General features: G+C 39.4%; 6 protein-coding genes and 1 long non-coding RNA gene across 11 annotated transcripts; 3 read left to right on the top strand and 4 right to left on the bottom strand.

Annotated features, from left to right (window-relative positions):
• Positions 1–1,832: 1,832 nt before the first annotated feature.
• Positions 1,833–6,041, bottom strand: LOC135789327 (mitogen-activated protein kinase kinase kinase 7-like). 2 transcript variants are annotated; one of them, XM_065299117.1, is made up of 7 exons: positions 5,884–6,041; positions 5,288–5,712; positions 4,806–5,222; positions 4,245–4,514; positions 3,773–3,854; positions 2,550–2,734; positions 1,833–2,474 (listed from the first exon to the last, which is right to left on the bottom strand). In XM_065299117.1, the coding sequence occupies exons 2-7, from the start codon at positions 5,663–5,665 to the stop codon at positions 2,253–2,255; spliced, it is 1,554 nt and encodes a 517-aa protein (XP_065155189.1). In that variant the 5' UTR covers positions 5,666–5,712; positions 5,884–6,041; the 3' UTR covers positions 1,833–2,252. The 2 variants fall into 2 exon arrangements, with proteins under 2 accessions (XP_065155189.1, XP_065155197.1); XM_065299125.1 differs by having other exon boundaries at positions 1,833–2,470.
• Positions 4,436–5,274, top strand: LOC135789353 (uncharacterized). Its single transcript, XR_010547533.1, has 2 exons — positions 4,436–4,561; positions 4,626–5,274. It is a non-coding gene; the product is annotated as an uncharacterized lncRNA (long non-coding RNA).
• Positions 6,042–6,323: 282 nt separating the features above from the next.
• Positions 6,324–7,009, bottom strand: LOC135789343 (serine protease inhibitor I/II-like). The gene is made up of 2 exons (XM_065299136.1): positions 6,848–7,009; positions 6,324–6,774 (listed from the first exon to the last, which is right to left on the bottom strand). Exons 1-2 carry the CDS (start codon positions 6,894–6,896, stop codon positions 6,410–6,412), a joined length of 414 nt encoding a protein of 137 aa, XP_065155208.1. The 5' UTR covers positions 6,897–7,009; the 3' UTR covers positions 6,324–6,409.
• A 701-nt stretch (positions 7,010–7,710) lies between these two features.
• LOC135797477 (uncharacterized) lies at positions 7,711–10,843 on the bottom strand. 4 transcript variants are annotated; one of them, XM_065309857.1, is made up of 6 exons: positions 10,709–10,843; positions 10,057–10,161; positions 9,895–9,992; positions 9,064–9,775; positions 8,407–8,573; positions 7,711–8,344 (listed from the first exon to the last, which is right to left on the bottom strand). In XM_065309857.1, the coding sequence occupies exons 2-6, from the start codon at positions 10,138–10,140 to the stop codon at positions 8,191–8,193; spliced, it is 1,215 nt and encodes a 404-aa protein (XP_065165929.1). In that variant the 5' UTR covers positions 10,141–10,161; positions 10,709–10,843; the 3' UTR covers positions 7,711–8,190. The 4 variants fall into 4 exon arrangements, with proteins under 4 accessions (XP_065165929.1, XP_065165936.1, XP_065165946.1 ...); XM_065309864.1 differs by lacking the exon at positions 10,709–10,843 and adding an exon at positions 10,276–10,427 and having other exon boundaries at positions 10,057–10,209; XM_065309874.1 differs by lacking the exon at positions 10,709–10,843 and adding an exon at positions 10,276–10,427.
• Positions 10,840–13,647, top strand: LOC135797473 (protein RFT1 homolog). The gene is made up of 9 exons (XM_065309845.1): positions 10,840–10,980; positions 11,064–11,266; positions 11,338–11,527; positions 11,802–12,086; positions 12,147–12,322; positions 12,389–12,476; positions 12,720–13,102; positions 13,157–13,277; positions 13,474–13,647. Exons 1-9 carry the CDS (start codon positions 10,921–10,923, stop codon positions 13,630–13,632), a joined length of 1,665 nt encoding a protein of 554 aa, XP_065165917.1. The 5' UTR covers positions 10,840–10,920; the 3' UTR covers positions 13,633–13,647.
• Positions 13,126–14,870, bottom strand: LOC135797494 (vesicle transport protein SFT2B). The gene is made up of 4 exons (XM_065309898.1): positions 14,682–14,870; positions 14,494–14,579; positions 14,146–14,430; positions 13,126–14,092 (listed from the first exon to the last, which is right to left on the bottom strand). The coding sequence occupies exons 2-4, from the start codon at positions 14,560–14,562 to the stop codon at positions 13,964–13,966; spliced, it is 483 nt and encodes a 160-aa protein (XP_065165970.1). The 5' UTR covers positions 14,563–14,579; positions 14,682–14,870; the 3' UTR covers positions 13,126–13,963.
• A 236-nt stretch (positions 14,871–15,106) lies between these two features.
• On the top strand, positions 15,107–17,901 carry thoc5 (THO complex 5). The gene is made up of 5 exons (XM_065309832.1): positions 15,107–15,300; positions 15,367–15,501; positions 15,562–16,287; positions 16,553–17,583; positions 17,652–17,901. Exons 1-5 carry the CDS (start codon positions 15,232–15,234, stop codon positions 17,716–17,718), a joined length of 2,028 nt encoding a protein of 675 aa, XP_065165904.1. The 5' UTR covers positions 15,107–15,231; the 3' UTR covers positions 17,719–17,901.
• The last annotated feature ends 997 nt before the right edge of the window (positions 17,902–18,898 follow it).

The following is an 18,898-nucleotide window of genomic DNA, read 5'->3' as shown; positions in this document are numbered from 1 at the left end:
TTCACCGGCTAACTATTAGAAGACATGTGTGCCAAATTCGATATGCGCGCGGAAAACTAGAAACTAGACTATGATGCGATTGTGTCCGCGCGTGACAATGCACGAAGAGAAAAGACATTTTCACCGCTAGACGCTGTGTTTCTGTTGCCGGTTTTGCCGCGTTTTTGTTCGCGCATCTGTTGCTCGGCTTTTGTAGCACCTCCGCGAACGATTTCCGCGCATTTATTTACACAGCAATATCAGTTATCAATCGGACGTTATTCAATCGCGCACCGCGGCATCGGGAACAACCGTTGCGCGCCGCCGCCGATTTCATAATTGCAAATGATTGTAATGATTAATATCGCGCGCTGGTTTTCGATTCGAACGGTTGCGCTAACCGGCATTGCTTCGTGAAATTTTCGCGCGGCCGTTCGCACGATCCGTTTTCTCCGCGCGCTGACTCTTCGGCGGCTTTTTCGCCACCTCGCCGCAATCAATACATAATGCGGCGATTATCATTTTCAGCCGGTTTGCGGCCGCCGAAGAACAATGCGCGCGGACGCGGATTGTCGAACGGTTAAACTTAATTAAAACGCGTTTGTATTCTATTTACCGTGATAAACGTGATAAATGCACCAGTGACAGAACAATAAAATAACTACAATCGGCGATTTGTTTTGTTCGCGTCGCCGGTGCGCTGCTTTGATCAAGTTATTCGCGCGCATGGTCGTCGGTCGACATCTATCGAGATTTTCACCAGTTTTCCTATGCGTTTCGCGCCGACGAAGTGGTTGAACATCATGACCACACTCGATCAACATTATAAAATACCCTTTGCAGTTTCGATACGCCGCACACACATCACAGTTTGCAATAAAAGCAATAAAAACTAAATAAAAAAGAAGTTAATTGTAAATTTAATAGATTGGCGTTTTTTCTTCTAACTACTACTTTAGTACTAAAGTGACGGTTGAGTGACGTCCGTATAAAAATTATAAATCATTATTTTTGTTCAATTATTTAAGTATTGAACAAGCAACGCGCTGTTTCTATTTAACTTATTGTCCGCTCACCGACACAAACAAATGTCAGTAATACACAGATACAAGAATTTAATGCATAAAGTGCATCCTAACGTCATCTATGCTCAATTCATAAAATTCTCTTTTAGATAACGTGCACGATATGTTTACACAGATCCGACTATCTCTATTCTTGCAATGTGCACGCGCAGAAACAGAAACAACTTGGTTCACACAACAAACCATTATTTAATACCAATAAGTGCATCCTTGCACCATCTACGTTCACACTATATAACTAAGTTTCACCAATTGATTCTTTACACAAACTTTCATTGCATTTTTACTCATTTCATGTTCTATTATAGCAAGAAAAAGCTGTCTGTAGTCTTTATCACTATCTAAATTACCATTATGCCAAATTTCATCAAAAAGATGCAATAATGTACGCTTGAAAATAAATTAGCCTTATTTTGTACATATTTATCATTCATGCATAAAATTTCGATTGATATTCACTTTTATTGTGACTCACATATCTATACTTGTTAAACACACCGCATGTGCAAGCGTGCTATTCTTATCTATTTATTTTCTGTTGATATCATATCCATCTTTACCCGACTTTCAGGTTTAGAGATAGAACGCATGCGATTTTGTTGGCAAACTTGTATTAAAATCTCAATTCACAACCACTAGCGTCCTCTGCCGATGAATACACTAACTAACATGCGTTACAACTGTAGCACAGCTATTCTCATTTTGTTACTTAAACGAAATAAATGATGTTACGCACGTAAGTAACGAATTCAAAAGACGACAAATCAATTAAAAAGTGGCAAACATGTGTGTATGTATTTCACATTTCTCAATATCTATAACAAGGTTGCGAACAAATATTGCTGTTGAATGTTATCACCTTCGAAACTATAAAGTCTGTCGATAACAGTGAATTAGGAACTACGAAATGAAGATTTACACAAACAGTAATAAATCAAAACAGCTAACGTGATGATGCGATGATCGAAACTTAAACCTTACCGACTAAGTGAATGTTACAAAAGTAAACTAAAAATGTTCTAGTAAAAAATTAAGTTAATTAAGTTGATCAAGTGTGAATCTCAGTTGATTTAATACAAAATACAAGAATCAATGTACAACTGATCCTTAATTGTTTTTGGTTTGTTTGGTTTAGTTTTGGTGTAATTTGGAAAATGTATGGAAGTAAAGCTGAATACGAAACGAAAGTTACACGTCGTCGTCGTCTTCGTGACGCGAGAGAACCTGCCAAACATCGTTGCGGTCCGACATGGCTTCCTTCTGCTGCAGCAGCGTCTCTTTCAAAAGTATCAACGACTCCTTCTCGCTCTGCAGGTTCTGAATGTTTTTGAGTTGACGCTGCCTCTCGACGCTCTGCTTCGCGCGCAAGCGGTCACATTCCTGCGTCTGGTAATATATTTGTGTTTCTACCTAACGAACACACAAACTATTATAGAAAACAATTGAATAAGTTAAAAACAACGTCGCAAATTTTAGCTTTAATACCTTGAAGTAGTCCCTCGCAATAGATTTGTGTTCCTCAAAGAGGCGTACGCTTTGCGGATCGGAAAAGTCAGGCGTTGCTGGTCGCAAATTCGGATCCAGACACATGTACATGTTGTCCAGATCAGGATCAGCCTTGTCGGTATCCGTCGGAGTGGTGCGGCCAGCCTGAACAATGCTGGTTTTACCTAAAACCAAACAAAACAGGAAAAATGTTATAAAAGTTCACGGAAAAACAACCCGGAAGTAATATTATGATGCAAGGTGGTGCAATTAGGTGAGGGTCGCGACGCGTGTTACCTTTGTCAGTCTTAGTTTCTTTGTAAATGATCCAACTGCAGTGCGTCTCGTGCGTGGTGAAGACGCCGGCGATCGGGCAGTGCACTAGGCCCTTGTACATGATCGCGGCGCACGCGGGCGCGCAATTTCGTTGGCGTGAGCTGCCTGTGTTAGCCTGCGTCCCTACGTTCGAGGGCTGAAGGTGCGTGGCGTGCGTTGACTCGACGGCGACTATCGGCAGCAGGAAAGGCGGTCGCGCGCGGCAACTCCGCACCGTCCAAACAAAACGGCGCGCGTGTAAATTTAGACACGGCGTGACTCAGTGCGGGCACTCAAGGAGCGCTTCCCCGCGGCGGCGGCGTAAGCTCGCAATAACAATTTGCGCGCTTTGCGCGAAATAACAAACGGGCGCCGCCGCCACCGCCGGTACTCCCGAGCGTTTGATCCAAATTGAACTTGACCCAAAATTTAAATTGGAGCGCACGCCTGATCTATTGATATACGGCGTGAGTCACGCCGCGTTGAGCAATCCTTAACTTTGTCATCTTTGATAATCATCCAAACAATTAGATCGCGGCGCCGAGCTTAATTAATCACGGCAACTTTTCGGTGACTCACCGACATTTTATCCTGCGCGAGCTTTACGAGTCCGCGACAAATCCGAGCCGAGAGGAAATAAGCGAAACGCCGTTGCATAAACATTTTGCGCGCGCGCGGCCGATATTTTCGTCGCGTAGGGCCGTCCCCGCGTGCCCGAAAATAACAACATCGCGCGCCGCCGCCCGTAAATAATACGGGCTTTTGTTATTATGTAAATCCGATGCTGTTGGGTCTGGCGTAGGCTGACTCACCGAAGCCAACGGCCTCAACGAAAATACGCATCGCGGCAAGAGAGTGCATCCGAAAGCGCGCGTCCTTCGCGCGTGCACCACCGCCACCCCACTTACCGTGCTGCTTCCATATCATCTTGTCGAAACCGGGCCGCATCTCCAGCTCCATATCAGCGTCCTCGGCCAACGTCCAGCTATTCTGTAACAGAATTACACCGACATTACTGCGACGCGACATTCATCAGAGAACGTGTACAACATTAAATTTTCTTTTATGTTCGAATTTATTTCGGTGAATAGCGATTCCAAATCGAACATTTATTACTGTTTTCGGAGCGTGCCAGAACCGCGCACCGGGAATTTACGAGTGAATGTCAGCCAATTCCACTCGGCATGCATGAAAACGCGCACATTGAAGTTTTCCGTCCGAATCTATTAAAGTTGAGACGATTTTAACAATAGAGAACGTTATTTACACAGCGTATTGAGTTTGCAAGCATTACTTCAGTTACTTTATTAATATCACTGACAGCATACTCTTCAAATGCTCAGGCATGACTGTTTTAAACTGTTTTCGTGTTTGACTTACAGGATCCACTTGAACATTTAGCTGCGTGGACATTTCGGGCGTCGGTTGCGGCAGGCTCTGCTGCTGCATGCTTCTTTGGCTGTGCGTGCACTGCATCGTGTCATCGGCGTGAATACCATTCTGTGTGAAAAGCACGGAACTGTCATCCATCTCATCGATGTCCTCCAGGTCTTCTTCGTCTTCATCGATCAGTTCATCATCGCTGAGGCGTGTCACCGGTTGACAACAATCCGGAAATAATGAGACTAGTTTTTCCATTAAACTAACAATCTAAACACAACAATAAAAAAGTTTTTTGTTCAAATTTTGATAGAACGGTGAGTACCAAAGAAATTTTTCAAATTTTCACTGCCTTTTAGCAATAATTTAATTTTTTTTTAGCAAAAACCATAAAATTCTTCATTCAGGACCTGCAAATTCCACAAGCAAACAATTGTGAACTTCAAATTCAATTACACAGGTCCTAAACAAAGAATTAGTGAAAAAAATATCAATTTAGTCAAATTTTCAAGTTTTCTTGTGATAAATCAAATTATCTCTCTTTAAAAATAAAATATTTACTTCAGACATGTTCGGCCGATTGATAGCGGTGCCATCCCAACACCTGACGATCAAATCCTCGATGACCGCCGGGCAGTCAAGGATTAATGGCGGCCGTTTGCCCTTGTACACCGACCACATGATCTGCAACGCGTTGAGCCCATTGTAGAACGGCTTTTTACGCGTGAGCACCTCCCAGAATATGATGCCCCACGAGTATACATCGCACTTCTCCGTATAGTTGTTAGTGGAGAACACCTCCGGAGCCATCCACGCCGCTGAACCCTTCTGATTCGTCATGTACGTCGATTTGTCTGCCGCCGTACCAAAATCGCAAATCTTCAGTTGCACGCCGCTGTTAACGAGCAGGAGATTCGGCGGCTTCAAATCGCGATGTATCAGTGGTTTCGGTTTCATATTGTGCAGGTAATTCACGCCCTACAAGAAGAAGTGCTGTACTATTCTGTGTATAAAAAGTTGATTAATGGTACTGCTTTCTGTACCTTTGCACATTGATACACCCAGGAGAGTGCATGGCCTAAATTATATTTAATATTCTTGGCACTGTGGAGAATGTAGAAGAGTGAACCACCCTCTGCATACTCCATGACCAAGCAGAAGTGTTGATCGTCAGTGCAAGCACCATACAAATGGATGATGTTATCATGGCTGACTCTTGACAGCTGCCGGACTTCAACAGTAAATGCCTTGCGTTCCTCCTCGGTGGAGTAGGCCTTGATCGCGACGGTCTTGTTGCGCCACTGGCCTAGGTACACCTTTCCGAAGCTCCCCTCGCCGACGAGCTGCTGCCGCGAGATCTCCTTGTAGTTGATCTTCTGGATGAAGCCTGATTGCTCATTGTCCATAGTCCTCACCGACATCACATTATCGTGCGGCTGGCGCTAGCGCGCGGCGAGGGCGGGCCCACCTGCTCCGCACAGCGTGAAAGACACAAGGGCAGAACACACGCAGTAATTAGTATAACTTTCGACGCGGAATTCGGAATTTGAGGAACGATTCGACGCTTGTAGGTTAGAAACTGACGTCAGAATCGTTCCGAGCGAGGTCAAATTTCGCGTAAAAAACGGCGGAAAAATACCTTCAGAATGCTGGCAGGCGCGTGCAACGATCTATTTCATGTGATGAGGGCGGCGCGAACGCTCAACGCTCATTTTTAACGGGTAAATCTGGAATAATACTTCAGTTTTTCAACATTTTCAGGATAGTGACATTTCGACGGCTTCAAAACGTCATTTAAGTTGCCTATTATCTTATCAACAACTTAAATAATAAAAGAAAATTATAGTTATTTAAATTATTTACACAAGTACAAAAACTATTACTTATATTAAATTATAAATTGTAAACATAAATGAAAATAATCTTTATTGTAGTATAACTTATAAAAATTTAAGTTAGCATTGTAAGTAATGGTGGTTGCCTAGTGCGAAAACGTCAAATTAAGTTTTGAAAGTTTTCGAGTCTTCATCACACAAGTTCGAAGTAAAAACGGTAAGACATAATATAAAACAAGCGAAATAATGCAACAATGAATTCTTTATTAAGTCAAAATAATCACCAGTAAGAATAAACTCATTTAATCAATCGATAAATACTTAAATATATTATTGTGGGCAAAGCCTGTAGGTGCAGCGGGCAGTTTTTCCGTCGGGACCGCAAGTGCACTGGTTGCACTTATCCATGAACCTTTCTCCAGGAGTGCAGTTGTCAGGTGTAGGTGCAGCACGACGCCTGCGACCTTCCGGTGGGCAGGCACGACGTGTGCAGGCGAATTTGCCGTCAATACATCTGCACGAATTGCAACGCTCCTGCTTCACTTCGCCCGGTTGGCAGGAATCGTCGGGACTCCTGCGTTGATGATGGTGCGATGGGCAGGCCATCTGCGTGCACAGCCAATTACCGTTACCGCACTTGCAGGTATTGCAATCCAATTTCTTTGTTTCACCCTGCGTGCAGCCATCATCCGCCCCTGAATCGCAAAATTTCAAATTAAATTACCCCAAACAAAAACAAACAAACAAAAGTAGGTAGAAAATACTTACAAACGCAGGCGATCACTGCAACGCACAGAATTAAAACGAACGACTTCATCTTTGAAACTTTTTTTTTGCGCAAATACGATTTGTCAAAAACTGATTGGATTTGTGGACGCGCGCAGCGTATTTATACCGACGTTGCGATCGCAAAGTGGGATTCCGTGTTAATTCGTAAATCAAATCTTAGGAAAGACCTTGACTCGCCTGCTGGAAATGTTGTAGTGTGTTTTTTTAGTCGCACTAGAATGTGGATTATCCAGAATAAATAAATAAACAATATTTAACGCGCCTGTGGTACTTAGAAATTATACTTGATGATAACCCGCATCATCCAAGGTTCACCGAAATAATGTTCATTTCAGTTGATGTGTATCTGTATCAATTCCAGCGTGGCATGCGCTCCAAATAACGATCTAATAACAAAACACGGCATGTTTGTGTTGTGATTGCGATTATCGCTTCGTTATGAAACGATTTATCTGGAACTATTGATTTTAGTACAATATGGCGTCTTGAATCTAGGCTTAGATCATCTTGATGTTAATTTATTGTCTCAATAGCAAGTGGAGGAGCACAGACGTGAAAAAAAGTTTGAGAAAAATTCTTGTTTAAAAGTTTCACAAGCATTTACTTTAAATTTATTATCAAGTAGATAATTTTATAGAAAATATCTATTTTCCGACCGGAAAATCATGGCGGAAACGATATTTGTGCACAAACAGAATAGAAAATATATAAAACTAGTCATAATAGTGGCATTCGATAACATTTTTCACATATTTCATCATTTTACGTATAAAAATAAGTGTTTAATGTTTCAATGGTGACATTAAAACTAAATTGTTGCATTTATAAACAAAATACACTCATTACATGAGAATAAATCCATTTATTAAAGTTGACAAGCGGTGTCTAACGAATTATCTTAGTTTAAAAATCTATTACATAATTTTGATGAAATAACAAAAAACTTAAAGGCACTCTAAGTTGTTTAAAACAAATGTTTGCGTTTCATGTCATTAATGGCACCGCTATTGTTAACAGGCCGCTTGATTAATTGCATCTAGCTGATGCAATTGACCGGCAGAGATGAGCCGCAAAATAGAGAAAAAAAAAAGAAGCTAAAAACTAAACCGGTTTTCGTGTGTATTGACACTGGACGTGTCCGGTTTTACATAATACTAAGAAAATTTATAATACTCAATCAACATATGCATTATGTGGAAGGATAAGACGATGGCAACGAGGTCACGACTAGTCCAAATCTCACCGTTGTGTACAATGCAAATAGAACAATCTTAAACAATACAACTTAAATCTAAAACTATGCGAATATTTCGCAAAATGCTTTAAGCCTGGAGCGAGTTGAAGGCATCCGCGTGTTTTTGTAGAATTACGTCAGTTTGTTGGCGGAGGTGTCCCACCACAACTGGCAACACACTTTGTTGGTGAGTGTTGAACGAGATGTCACAGTTCAACTCGTCCAAGTCGACGAACGAAATGCTGCAAACAAAATCATCCAAGGTATTAGCATCAAGCTGCAGTTTGACAGATGAAACGCTTACTCAAGTTCGGTCAGATCAACAAGCACACGGCATTGACGATTGTCGCCAAGTTTTAATGTTTGGAACTTGATATTGATGCGGTTGCGATCGGGCTGAATCTTCAATGCACCTTTGACCTGAACTTCTGAATCGTGCTCAGGCGTAATAACGCATTCGGTGATCACAAACTGAAACATTTCCAATCGTTAGCAAGTGCAGTACATGCAAATATTTATTAATAACAAAAGCGAACTTCCTGGAAAGCAATAGATACAAATAACAAGCGCCATATGAATGCATATAATGAAAACATGGTGTCTTACAACACCAAGTCATAACATGTTGATAATGATTTGTTCAATGCTTGTGACGTAAACAAGCCAAACAAAATTGCTAAAATGAAATACGTTGTTAGGTAAACTACAAAACGGTGATGAGTGCTTTGAATTAGTTCGTTGTAAAACTTAAAAGAAATTAATTTTAAGCTTTCGGTGCTTGATTTTAATTTGTTTTGAGTTTTTAAGTTGTTGGAAGCAGGAGGAACTCAAACCAAAATGGCGGACGGAATTTATGAATCAAGTAATGTCACAGGAAATGAATTTTCACCTGTTTCGAACTTCCAACATACTATAACGATTCGATATGACTATAAAATAAGAGGAAATGATTGGTAAATACCTTAAAATCTTGAATCGAAGTCGACGCATAAACAGATGATTCAACATCGTTGTCAAACCAACTCGCATCATGCACTCGACGAAGCGAGCTCATGTTTTTCAACTCGTGCGAAACGGCCTGAAAGTTAAAGATAACCCCCCCGGTTGAGAAGCGACCCTTAAAGTTTGTTTTGGCACAGCCTCTCACCACATCAACAAACTGTTTCAATTTTTCATCAAAAATATTATTCGCCATTTGAATGCGTTCCAGCTCAAAAGCCATATACTTTTCTGGTTCATCCAGAAACATCTCGCCGAACGAATACTCCACTACATTACCGCTGAGCGTGCGCGCAAAATTGCGCATCACAAACTCGTATAATTCAATCCAGAACAAATTTACCATTGTTTCGACCACATCGGAAGACACATCTACGATATCTTCCGATGAATCGTTATACGTGATTAGCGTTTTAATTTCTTTGGGCAAAAGCTTAATGTCATAGTTGAGCGGGACAAAAGAATCTTCCCGTCTGAATAAACCTACTCGACCAGATAAAAGAGTGCCATAGATACTAAACGTGACCTTGGCTTCTGCTTCGCCGGAATAGTTCGCTTCGACCGTCAGTTCTTTTAGTTCATAGTCGCAAATTACGCATTCCTGCAGTAAATCCACCTTGGTCTGGCCGGATTCAATCAGCACGGGCGTGATTAACGAAATCATCGTTAATTCCCTAAAAGTCAATCAGAATTTTATGCTGAGAAACAAAATGGTGAATATATAGTTCTGGTTGCATTTAAGTCAGAACTTTGGAAATGATTTCTAAATTTGGTAAATTAATCAAATACTTACACATTACTGGCATAAATACCGTCAGGAGCGGATACATTCTGGAAGGTCTTAGGAGTGAACTTCCTGTTGACATCTCTCAAGATATCATTTTCCATATTCTAAGGTTGAAACAATATATTAATGACGTGACGCCATACTTATTTATATTTTTCGTGATCTCACCCTATTGAGATTCTGCTGGAAGTTACTCTGAATGTCCAGCAATGTAGTACGATATTCTGCATCGAAGTGCTTGCCGATGTCCATTTTTCCAAAAAAATTGAAATTCTGTTGAGGAGACAAGATTGAGTAATATGTGTTCACTAGTAGAAACACCTAGAGAACCATTACTTTTCAGTATGTGTTGGAAAATGTTATAATGATAAATTCGCAGAAACTTACACGTCCTTGCGTCGCAGTGAATCACCCAAGAATGATCGCTGGCAGGTTATAAATGTTAACAAGAAACAAATTCTAACAGAATGCAAACGCCTACTTAGTTGCATATGATTATAAAACAAAAGTGGCCTGCTTTGATTCGATTGGATCAAATTTCTGACATGATTTTCATAGCAAGCCGCGATTCAAATTTCATTAATATATTTTCATTTATATCCACAAAATTTGCGGTCAAGAAATTTGCCAAAATGGTCGAGCCTCAAATGACAATTTTTTTAAATACGTCATTAGGTTTTACGTTATTTACAAACGAACAAAGATTTAAAAACTGACATCAATTTACTTGGAATATATGAAGTAAGGCGTGTACTGGGTACACATTTTTCTAGATGAACATCATCATTTTACATTAAGAAGTAATCTATTTTTAGTTTACCTGCGGTTCCTGCGAAACAGCTGAGCGCAGAAGTCGAAAACACTGCAGTGAAAACACGGGCCAACCACAGGCGATCTTAACCTTCAATTGAGTGCCGATAGCGCAATAGCTTTTGTTCGTCCTGCTGATGAGTTTAAAAATGTAATCAGGCAAGCTTTTGCGTAATGAATATTTCGGTTGCCCGGTGAGTGAAAACACAACTGGTCGAAGCGATGGCGCGCAACATACTGAAGACCAGCCTGGACAGTGCTAAGTTTAGCATTATTTTCCAAGTAAGTGCAAAGCAAAAAGAATCCTATTTCATAGATATCTACAAATTTACTAAACATGCTGCTATAACACGAACGTATGGTAGATTTTATTCAGGTGCATCACGTTTGTTTTAAATGCGTTTATCATCCGGCATGTGGGCCAAGATGTGCTTGGCATTATGAATGTGCGTCTACTTCTTTTGGAGTCGACATTAATTTTTCTTTCGCGCGAGCCGTTGATCAAAGCTTGTCTGTCTGATTCCAAATCGCACAATTGGGCGCAGGTTTTAAACCAAATCTGGTTGTCGTAAGTACATCGATTAGGAACAACAATAAAACAATTGCCATTGAATGAATTCTAATCTCCCACATTTGCAGTGTGCCAATTAGTGCTACTTTTGGTTTTATCCTAACTTACATATGGTTGCATGTGTTGAGTGGTACAGAGGATAAATATTTAGCACAATATCATTATGGATGCTTTGCAATTCTTGTGTCAGTGATCATTGATCAGATGACACAGAGTGTGGTGCTTGTTGCACAAAGTTATTGCTTTGTTAAGTTAAAGGTGAGTGAGAAAATGTTTTCTTTAGTTTTTGACTTAAGTTACGATTTTTTTAAAACTCTATGTGGATAACTTTGTTACATTATGTTCATTTCAATGAATAGATAGATTTTTGCTGTCATTTTATCAACGTTTACTCATGTTTCTGATTAGAATGTTTTCTTTGTGCATTTTTCTGGAACTTTCTTGCGTTTTATGTTTCTTTAACAACAAAACATTGTTTTAAAACGCATATTACTTCAACTTTCAAGAATGATATCGAATATTTTGTTTACAGGTTATTGTAGATACAATTTATGTTATTGTCCGCACAGCCACGTTTGTGATATTGGTTTTGTGGCAACCGGAATATGCGATCAATGCATTTTCCATCGCTCAAGTCCTCTCGTCCATAGTGCTATCTGCATGCTACTATGGCTTCTTCTATTGGTACATTGAAAATCTCAATGTGATCAAAAAGAAGGGCGCTGATTACAAACATCAGTCCAAAATGTTTCAGGATATGCATGACTTTGAATTCAAGAGTATCAGAGAGTTTATGCCGTATTCCATGGAAAATTCAGTACGTCCATGATTTATTATCGTATAAATGGTTAATAAAAGTACTGTTTTTTTTTTACAGGAAAGTCCATTAAATAAGGATCTAGTCATATTAACTGTTAGTTTTGCAAAGCAGAGTTTTGTCAAGCAGATTCTCACTGAAGGCGAGCGATACGTAATGACAATCTCGCCAGTTTTAACTTTTAGTGAACAATCCATGTATGATATTGTTAATAATTTAGGAAGTTTAGCTGCTAGGTACGTTAAAATACATAATGCATTGCTTTCTGAGAATTTAATGATGTATTAATTTCTATTTTACAGATTTGTATTCCGGCCAATTGAAGAAAGCGCTTATTTTTACTTCACGCAGATGATTAGAAGAGAAGTTCCACTTTTACAACAAGACCAAGTACGTTTTTATATATTAATTTTTGCTAAAAGCTTTATAAGATCAAAATGATACGTTTGATGCCATTTTGTGCCGTTTTTATGCATAAAACCACGCAAATAATGCATGATATTACTAATGTTAATTAATTTTTGCGTGTATTTCATTAAAATTTAAAGAGAACTGAAGTTAAACAAAATAAATCCAACAAAACATTCTAAATTTATGATTGGCGAAGCTTTCACTATGTTTTTATATCGTTAGAAAGCAATAGTTGAATCAGCAACCGTACTAAGCCAACTGCTGAAAGTAGTGACGTCGATTGGATTGATCGTAGTGATTTTCGGCCATAACTATTCGCATACACTACTGTACCTGTATGGAGGACACGTGCTCACCGATAGTTATCTCCCAACGACGCTGCTCAAGTGTCACTGCTTCGCCGTACTCCTGTTGGCGGTAAACGGCGTCACCGAGTGTTATGTCTTCGCCACGATGGACAATCGCCAGCTGGATAAGTACAACTACTTGATGGTGATCTTCAGTGTCAGTTTCCTCGCCATCTCGTATCTGCTCACCAATACGCTGGGTCCAGTCGGCTTTATTCTAGCGAATTGTATTAATATGAGTGCGAGGATTGCGCACAGGTTGGTATATTGATACAGCTATAAACATTATAAAACTATATATTTCAATTTCAGCATACATTTCATCCGCAATCAGTACGGAAGTTCCAGTCATCGTCCGCTGGACGGTCTCAAGCCAGACAAGTTTTTCTCCATCCTGTTGGCCGTTTCGTTCGTCGTGACAAAACTTTCAGACGCAAGTTAAACATTTTATACAATCATATATTCCTAACTTATTTTTCTATTCATACATCTATCAGTGTTAGCCGTATTATAATTGACTCATAATTTTTACTTAACTTTACTATGCACTAGTATACACTTTTTATTCTCCCACAGCTTTAATCTCGTTCTAAGTACTTTCGTTTAATTTCGTTTTTTTTTTGTTTCAGATGTACGTCTATCAGTGGTCTATCGTCCTGCACATCTTCATCGGCGGCTTGTGTTGCCTTACCACTCTATTCGCGTGGGCGTGGGAGAATAAGAGCTTGTTGATGTTGGGCGTCGAGCGGTACAAGCGGCGGACGTCGTTGATAAATAAAGATGACTGAGGGTGAAGAATTAAAGATGCGCATTCGCGGCATTCCTATTAATATCCAAATTATCCAGTTCTATTTTCAAGCTATAACTAGAGCAATTTTTCTCAAGTTTGATGAAAATAATACAATTGACAATTCTTTTTCTCTCAACGTAGTATAGCAACAGTTACATTCTTTATTCATGCAAAATCTAATTGAAATGGCGTCCTCAGCACAAAATTTTTACATTATTCGAAACCACGTGAATAAAACTTTTCACTTCTATATTTTTTTATCAGTGAAAGTAGATTAGATATTTATTTGCCAGTCAGGAGGCAAACGAAACAGAATAAAAACTTACATTTTAAACAACACAAGCCGTAACGGCTTTTTTAACTGCATCGCGGGCGTATGGGATGTATGAAATCGAATACCAAGTCATGGCACACGATTGAATAATAATACAAATCAAAGCTAGCGCCGGTTTCTTCCACTGAAAACGCATAAAGCATTAATGGTTGCTTGGAATTTACACAAATCACTTACCAAAAGTGCTGCAAGTAGTGTCAGAATAAATGATGAGATGACTAGAATTGTTGCAATAGCCCTAGTTGCCGCAAACATCTTTTTGAATTGATTGACAGGCCCAACCAGAAAGCAGGTGCTTGCAATTGAGACAACATTCCCCAAGGTGTAAAATACGGCAAACAATTTAACGCCGCCCAAGAATAACGCGAACGAACCCAAAAGTGTGAGTAAAAGGCCTATGATGAAGCAGCCAATGAAGCACTTTACTCTGGTGCTCCAACTTAGAGTAGTTTGATCACGAAACTATGGAAAGAAAATAGAATTGGTAATTAATTTGGTTTGCTGTTAGTGAATGTTAGTATATACTTGTGAGATGATGTTAGTTTCCTCATCGTCCTCCTCGTTGCCACTCAACACTCGCTTAAGTTTATCCATTTGTTTATTATATCGAGCTAAAAATAGATAAACGTATTATTTGGAGGGCGATTGGGGCCCGTTGCACTTGGGTAAGCAGTGTGCAGCACCGCGTGAGGTTTTTTTTTTTGGTGACTCACTGTTTTTATTGCGAAGTCAGATCGACGTTTGAATTTGAAATGTTGTCACCTGTTGCTAGGCCTTTGTGGCAAGGACGAGGTGATCAGTCACAGGACAAAAGCATTCAACAAGTGTCACTGTCAGCTAAGGAAGTAGGCGCAACTCGGAAAACAACGCGGCGCAATCATCACACAATTGCGCTCAAAGCGTAGCAGGAAATACTTCCAACCAATCAGAATGCAGCAAATCAGGCTGTCAAATATAACTTAAAATTAGTTGCTCTACGCTTATTAAATACCAATATTGTATTTAAATTTACATACATTGTTGTTTGTATCAGTTGATTGTTATTTTATTTGGTTTTTAGGTTGAAAAGCGTTTTATTTTGAATGTTTTCTTAGTGTTTTTGAATTTAAGATTAGTTTGAAGTGTTGACATTGATGGCGCCACTGTCTGTCGAAATGCTATAGATCTTTGCCATGTTTGTTTATGGTTAGTTTTGCGATTTTGCAGTTTTTCTCGAAGTGAAAGTGTTGGTGCAACATTTTTATAAACACGAATTGTTTAATAATGGAGAAAAGTGTTAAGCGGAACTCGAAGCAAAGTCCCAACACCGCCGAAGAACAGGATGTTTATAGGGTACATAAAATCTATTGCCGGTGTAGGTTATAATTGACTGAAACCACAAATTTGATGATTTTACAGAATGTTGTGGAGTTTGAGGAAATGGAGGCTCGTACCAGAGATGGTAAAGAAGATGCTACCATTTACCTGAACACCTGCACAGATATAAGAAGGCTGCTAGGTGACATTTTAACTTTGAAATGTAATTCAGTTGAGGTAAAGTTTTATTCAAGAGATTTTTATGTATTTATTAGGAAATGCTTGTTATTTCAACAGAATAAACCTGCAGTTGCAAAGAAACGTGTTGAAGCATGCATGTTAACATCAGTTCTAAAGAAATTAAACAGGCTTGAAAATATTAGATTATCAGCAGCCAGAGATGCAATTGCAACAGAAAAGCAAATGGTGGAAGGTAGATATATGCAATACCAAAATCTGCTCTATGAAGTTGATCACTATGATAGTGAATATAGAAAATGTATGCAGTATATATCACGGGATGAGACAATTGATCTGATCTCAACTGAAGAATTCTTCAAAAATGCACCTGAAGATATCACAAGCAAGTTTCTTGAAGATAATGAAAACAATCATGAATTATACCTGGCCAGACTTGACTTTGAGTTAAAACAGAGAATTAATTTGGCTCTTTTATTAGAGGATCTGAAGGTGGAGAAGAAGAGTGTCAAGGAAGAGATAATAAACCTGAAGGAGAAGTTGGCAGGCTTAGAACCGAAATTGCTTGATGTTGTAGCAGCCACAAAGCCACTGCAGGAATATTTAGGCTTGAATATTGGTGAGATTAATCCCGAACATAAACTCGCCTGCCATCTTCCCGATTATCTTTACTTAATGTACTGCAATACAGACGCGTACAGGCAATTCATTGACAAAGGTTGCATTACGATTGAGATCAAAGGAGATTTAGAAGAGGTTCGTCTGTACAATGAATCACAGAAGGTGTTACAGGATGAGACGGATCACGAACAGGATTTACAAGAGGTAGGAGGCGTATTTTTTGTTTCAAATGTTTACCAAACAAAGATAGTTTTTGTTTTATTAAGTAAATTAATTAAGTCATGCATGAGACTCAGAAAAGTGCAACAAATGTACATAATTATTATATAATTTTCTATATTTCATACATAATAATCAAAATATTCATTGCATTGTAAGAAATAGTCATGTCTTGTTGTTGTGGGTCTTTGTTTATGAGATATAAACTGAAAATTAGCGTAAAATTTAGATTTTGTGTGTTACTGTTTAGGAAACAACCGGAATAAAAAAACATCGTCGTCGGAAAGGCACTGAGGTTGACCGTGAAGAAGAAAAGAAGAAAAACATGCTTCTTAAACATCCGCTGAGTGTGGAAGTAACGATGAAAACCGAGCACGTCACCCTAAAACTCCACTTTTACTATTTGCCAACGCTGCGTATTGTTACAGTCGTATCTACAACGGAAAGTCTTAGTGATGTGCTTAAAAACAGCACATGTGCACAAGTTGTGCTTACTGGCGAAAGCATCCTCAATCAACTCTACCCTAAAGACACTGGCACTGATTCACCGAATCTTGTCAACTACTATCAACTGAAACAGGTGGGTATTGATCGATTCCAGGCGCTCATTTCTCAATTAGGCTATGCCTACGGATGGGCGCAGAAAATCTGCGGTTTGGAGTTTCTGAACATGCAGAACGCCGAAAACCGCTTCAGAAAACACGCCCGAATGTACCAGCATACTGTCGAGGAGTGTTTCACGATCATTGAGCGTCGTTTGAGGGCGCGTGGAGCGCTCGCTATGCAAATGTATAATTTAGAACAGAATTTAATTCCGACGGTGCCAGCGCACATATTGCATCCGAAGAGTGCTTCTTCGACTTTGACCAAATTCGCAACGACGTCCTTCCAACGCTTTTGTCAGGATGCGCTCAATGCGCACACGTTGGTTGACAAAGAGTTGATTGCAGAGGATGATCTCTTCTACTTGGCGGTCATTGAACGACCCAAAGCGTCTATGAATGCATGGATTGCAATCAGAAATGATTATCCGGATACCGTACCGATGTTTGTCTTGCATTTGAAGTATAATGGTGATCATCATAGTGAGAATTCGGATCAGATTCGAGACATGGAGCGGAACGTCAATGGTGATTGGAAGACTCGAGCACGGGGAAAGGATCTTTCGGGGTGTTTACTTGCTGCGCAATTAAAGTACTTGTGTGCGTTTCTCGACGTATATTTGGAGACGAATGATGATTCTGTGTTTTCTAATTCTACGGTATTCTTCCGCCCTGTTTCGTAAGTTTTTGGTCTTTATAATACATATAATGGTTTAAATGTGATATTAATGTGTTTTTTTTTTATAGGGGAAGAACGAGAAGGCGTCCTTTTAAGTTTCATAAAACAGGAAATGGAATCTTTGCTCAGTATTAGTTCCTTTCTCAAAAATACTTTTATATAATGTAAAATCATAGCATTTAATCAAGTAGGTAAGAATGCTGTGTCTATCGATACATCAAGTTTTGTTTTGTACATTTGTCATTCAAAATATTGTAATTTTGGCCATACTTAAATTGTGTGCTGCGTTTCTTCGCAGTATTATTTTATAGTTCCAAATTGTTTGTGTTCCGCTTGCATTCCTTCCAATTGCCTCCCTAACCATCATGGAGAATTTTCGCTATTACCATACGCTGAGTATTCAACATTCGGCTAGTGTGTTAGCTCCACCGCCATCACTAGTCGATTTGCTGGATGATGACGCTGACAGCAGCGATTTCGAGTCCATACAATTCGAAGATAAACCTTTGACGGCTCTGGCAATATCGTCAAAGACAATGCCTTCGATTGGCGTTTGTAGTTTTATACAAAGCGAGTTGCTCAAGATACGACGCGATCTTCAGGAGCTTATCTATTGTCTGGATAAGTTTACTCAGATGTGCATGAATACTTCCGACACTAAAAGAGCTCTTGCAAGCAGGAAGAATGTTTGCGGGCGCAAACAGGGCCGACGGTATTTGATGTCCGATAAGTTCAGCGGATGTCGTCGCCTAAATTGGCAGAATCTTCAGCCGATTGTGGATGAGATTTTCAGTGATCTTCGCCAATTGGAGAATTACAATAAGCAAACAAATGATATAATTCGTCGTATACGGAACGTCTCTGCTCGCGAATTCCACAGATGACAATTTCCGTTTATACAGGCAAGACATTCCGGGCATAAAAAGGGTTTTGAATGTCTGAGTAAATTCTTATATTTCGTATTTTTAAAACAAGATGTTATTATATTCCAACAATAATTGTAAAATTTTAAAGCGAGGTATTTGTTCTGATTTATATATTTTGCGTATATACATACACGATCCAAACATGTAAACGTTTTCAATATTTTTTAAAATTTTGAATCCATCTTCAGCAAGACAGTTTTTTGAAACACATTGTTAGTTTGTACTTGTGTATACTAGCGTCTCTAGTATCGACAGCAGTATTGTGAGCATTCAATTTATTTTTCTAGCTCAGTCAGTCATGCGGTGTGTAGGCGGTTGCATGTTTAATATTTGTCATTACATGCGTTTTTGGCAGCTACTTCTTTCATTTCATCCGTTTTTAAAATTCA

This window comes from Atheta coriaria, unplaced genomic scaffold (assembly GCF_025399875.1).
Source record: "Atheta coriaria isolate IRGN ID8LTWV9N9 unplaced genomic scaffold, Caltech_Dcor_3.1 hic_scaffold_1_pilon, whole genome shotgun sequence".
NCBI lineage: Eukaryota > Metazoa > Arthropoda > Insecta > Coleoptera > Staphylinidae > Dalotia > Dalotia coriaria.
Note: the sequence above shows the minus strand (reverse complement) of the source record. Positions and strands in the feature narration are given on the sequence as shown.

Excerpts from the sequence above, each read along its gene's own strand:
- LOC135789327 (XM_065299117.1), bottom strand. The coding sequence starts at position 5,665 with ATGTCGGTGAGGACTATGGACAATGAGCAATCAGGCTTCATCCAGAAG. Across the intron at positions 5,223-5,287 it reads GGGTGTATCAATGTGCAAAG|GGCGTGAATTACCTGCACAA; the intron begins GTACAGAAAGCA and ends TTCTTCTTGTAG. Across the intron at positions 3,855-4,244 it reads TAAATGTTCAAGTGGATCCT|AATAGCTGGACGTTGGCCGA; the intron begins GTAAGTCAAACA and ends ATTCTGTTACAG.
- LOC135789343 (XM_065299136.1), bottom strand. The coding sequence starts at position 6,896 with ATGAAGTCGTTCGTTTTAATTCTGTGCGTTGCAGTGATCGCCTGCGTT. Across the intron at positions 6,775-6,847 it reads TGCAGTGATCGCCTGCGTTT|GGGCGGATGATGGCTGCACG; the intron begins GTAAGTATTTTC and ends TTTGCGATTCAG.
- LOC135797477 (XM_065309857.1), bottom strand. The coding sequence starts at position 10,140 with ATGGACATCGGCAAGCACTTCGATGCAGAATATCGTACTACATTGCTG. Across the intron at positions 8,574-9,063 it reads CTTCGATTCAAGATTTTAAG|TTTGTGATCACCGAATGCGT; the intron begins GTATTTACCAAT and ends GAAATGTTTCAG. Across the intron at positions 8,345-8,406 it reads GTTGATCTGACCGAACTTGA|CATTTCGTTCGTCGACTTGG; the intron begins GTAAGCGTTTCA and ends TTTTGTTTGCAG.
- LOC135797473 (XM_065309845.1), top strand. The coding sequence starts at position 10,921 with ATGGCGCGCAACATACTGAAGACCAGCCTGGACAGTGCTAAGTTTAGC. Across the intron at positions 12,087-12,146 it reads CGTATTCCATGGAAAATTCA|GAAAGTCCATTAAATAAGGA; the intron begins GTACGTCCATGA and ends TTTTTTTTACAG. Across the intron at positions 13,278-13,473 it reads TCGTGACAAAACTTTCAGAC|ATGTACGTCTATCAGTGGTC; the intron begins GCAAGTTAAACA and ends TTTTTGTTTCAG.
- LOC135797494 (XM_065309898.1), bottom strand. The coding sequence starts at position 14,562 with ATGGATAAACTTAAGCGAGTGTTGAGTGGCAACGAGGAGGACGATGAG. Across the intron at positions 14,431-14,493 it reads AAACTAACATCATCTCACAA|TTTCGTGATCAAACTACTCT; the intron begins GTATATACTAAC and ends TTCTTTCCATAG. Across the intron at positions 14,093-14,145 it reads CACTACTTGCAGCACTTTTG|TGGAAGAAACCGGCGCTAGC; the intron begins GTAAGTGATTTG and ends ATGCGTTTTCAG.
- thoc5 (XM_065309832.1), top strand. The coding sequence starts at position 15,232 with ATGGAGAAAAGTGTTAAGCGGAACTCGAAGCAAAGTCCCAACACCGCC. Across the intron at positions 15,301-15,366 it reads AAGAACAGGATGTTTATAGG|AATGTTGTGGAGTTTGAGGA; the intron begins GTACATAAAATC and ends ATGATTTTACAG. Across the intron at positions 17,584-17,651 it reads GTATTCTTCCGCCCTGTTTC|GGGAAGAACGAGAAGGCGTC; the intron begins GTAAGTTTTTGG and ends TTTTTTTTATAG.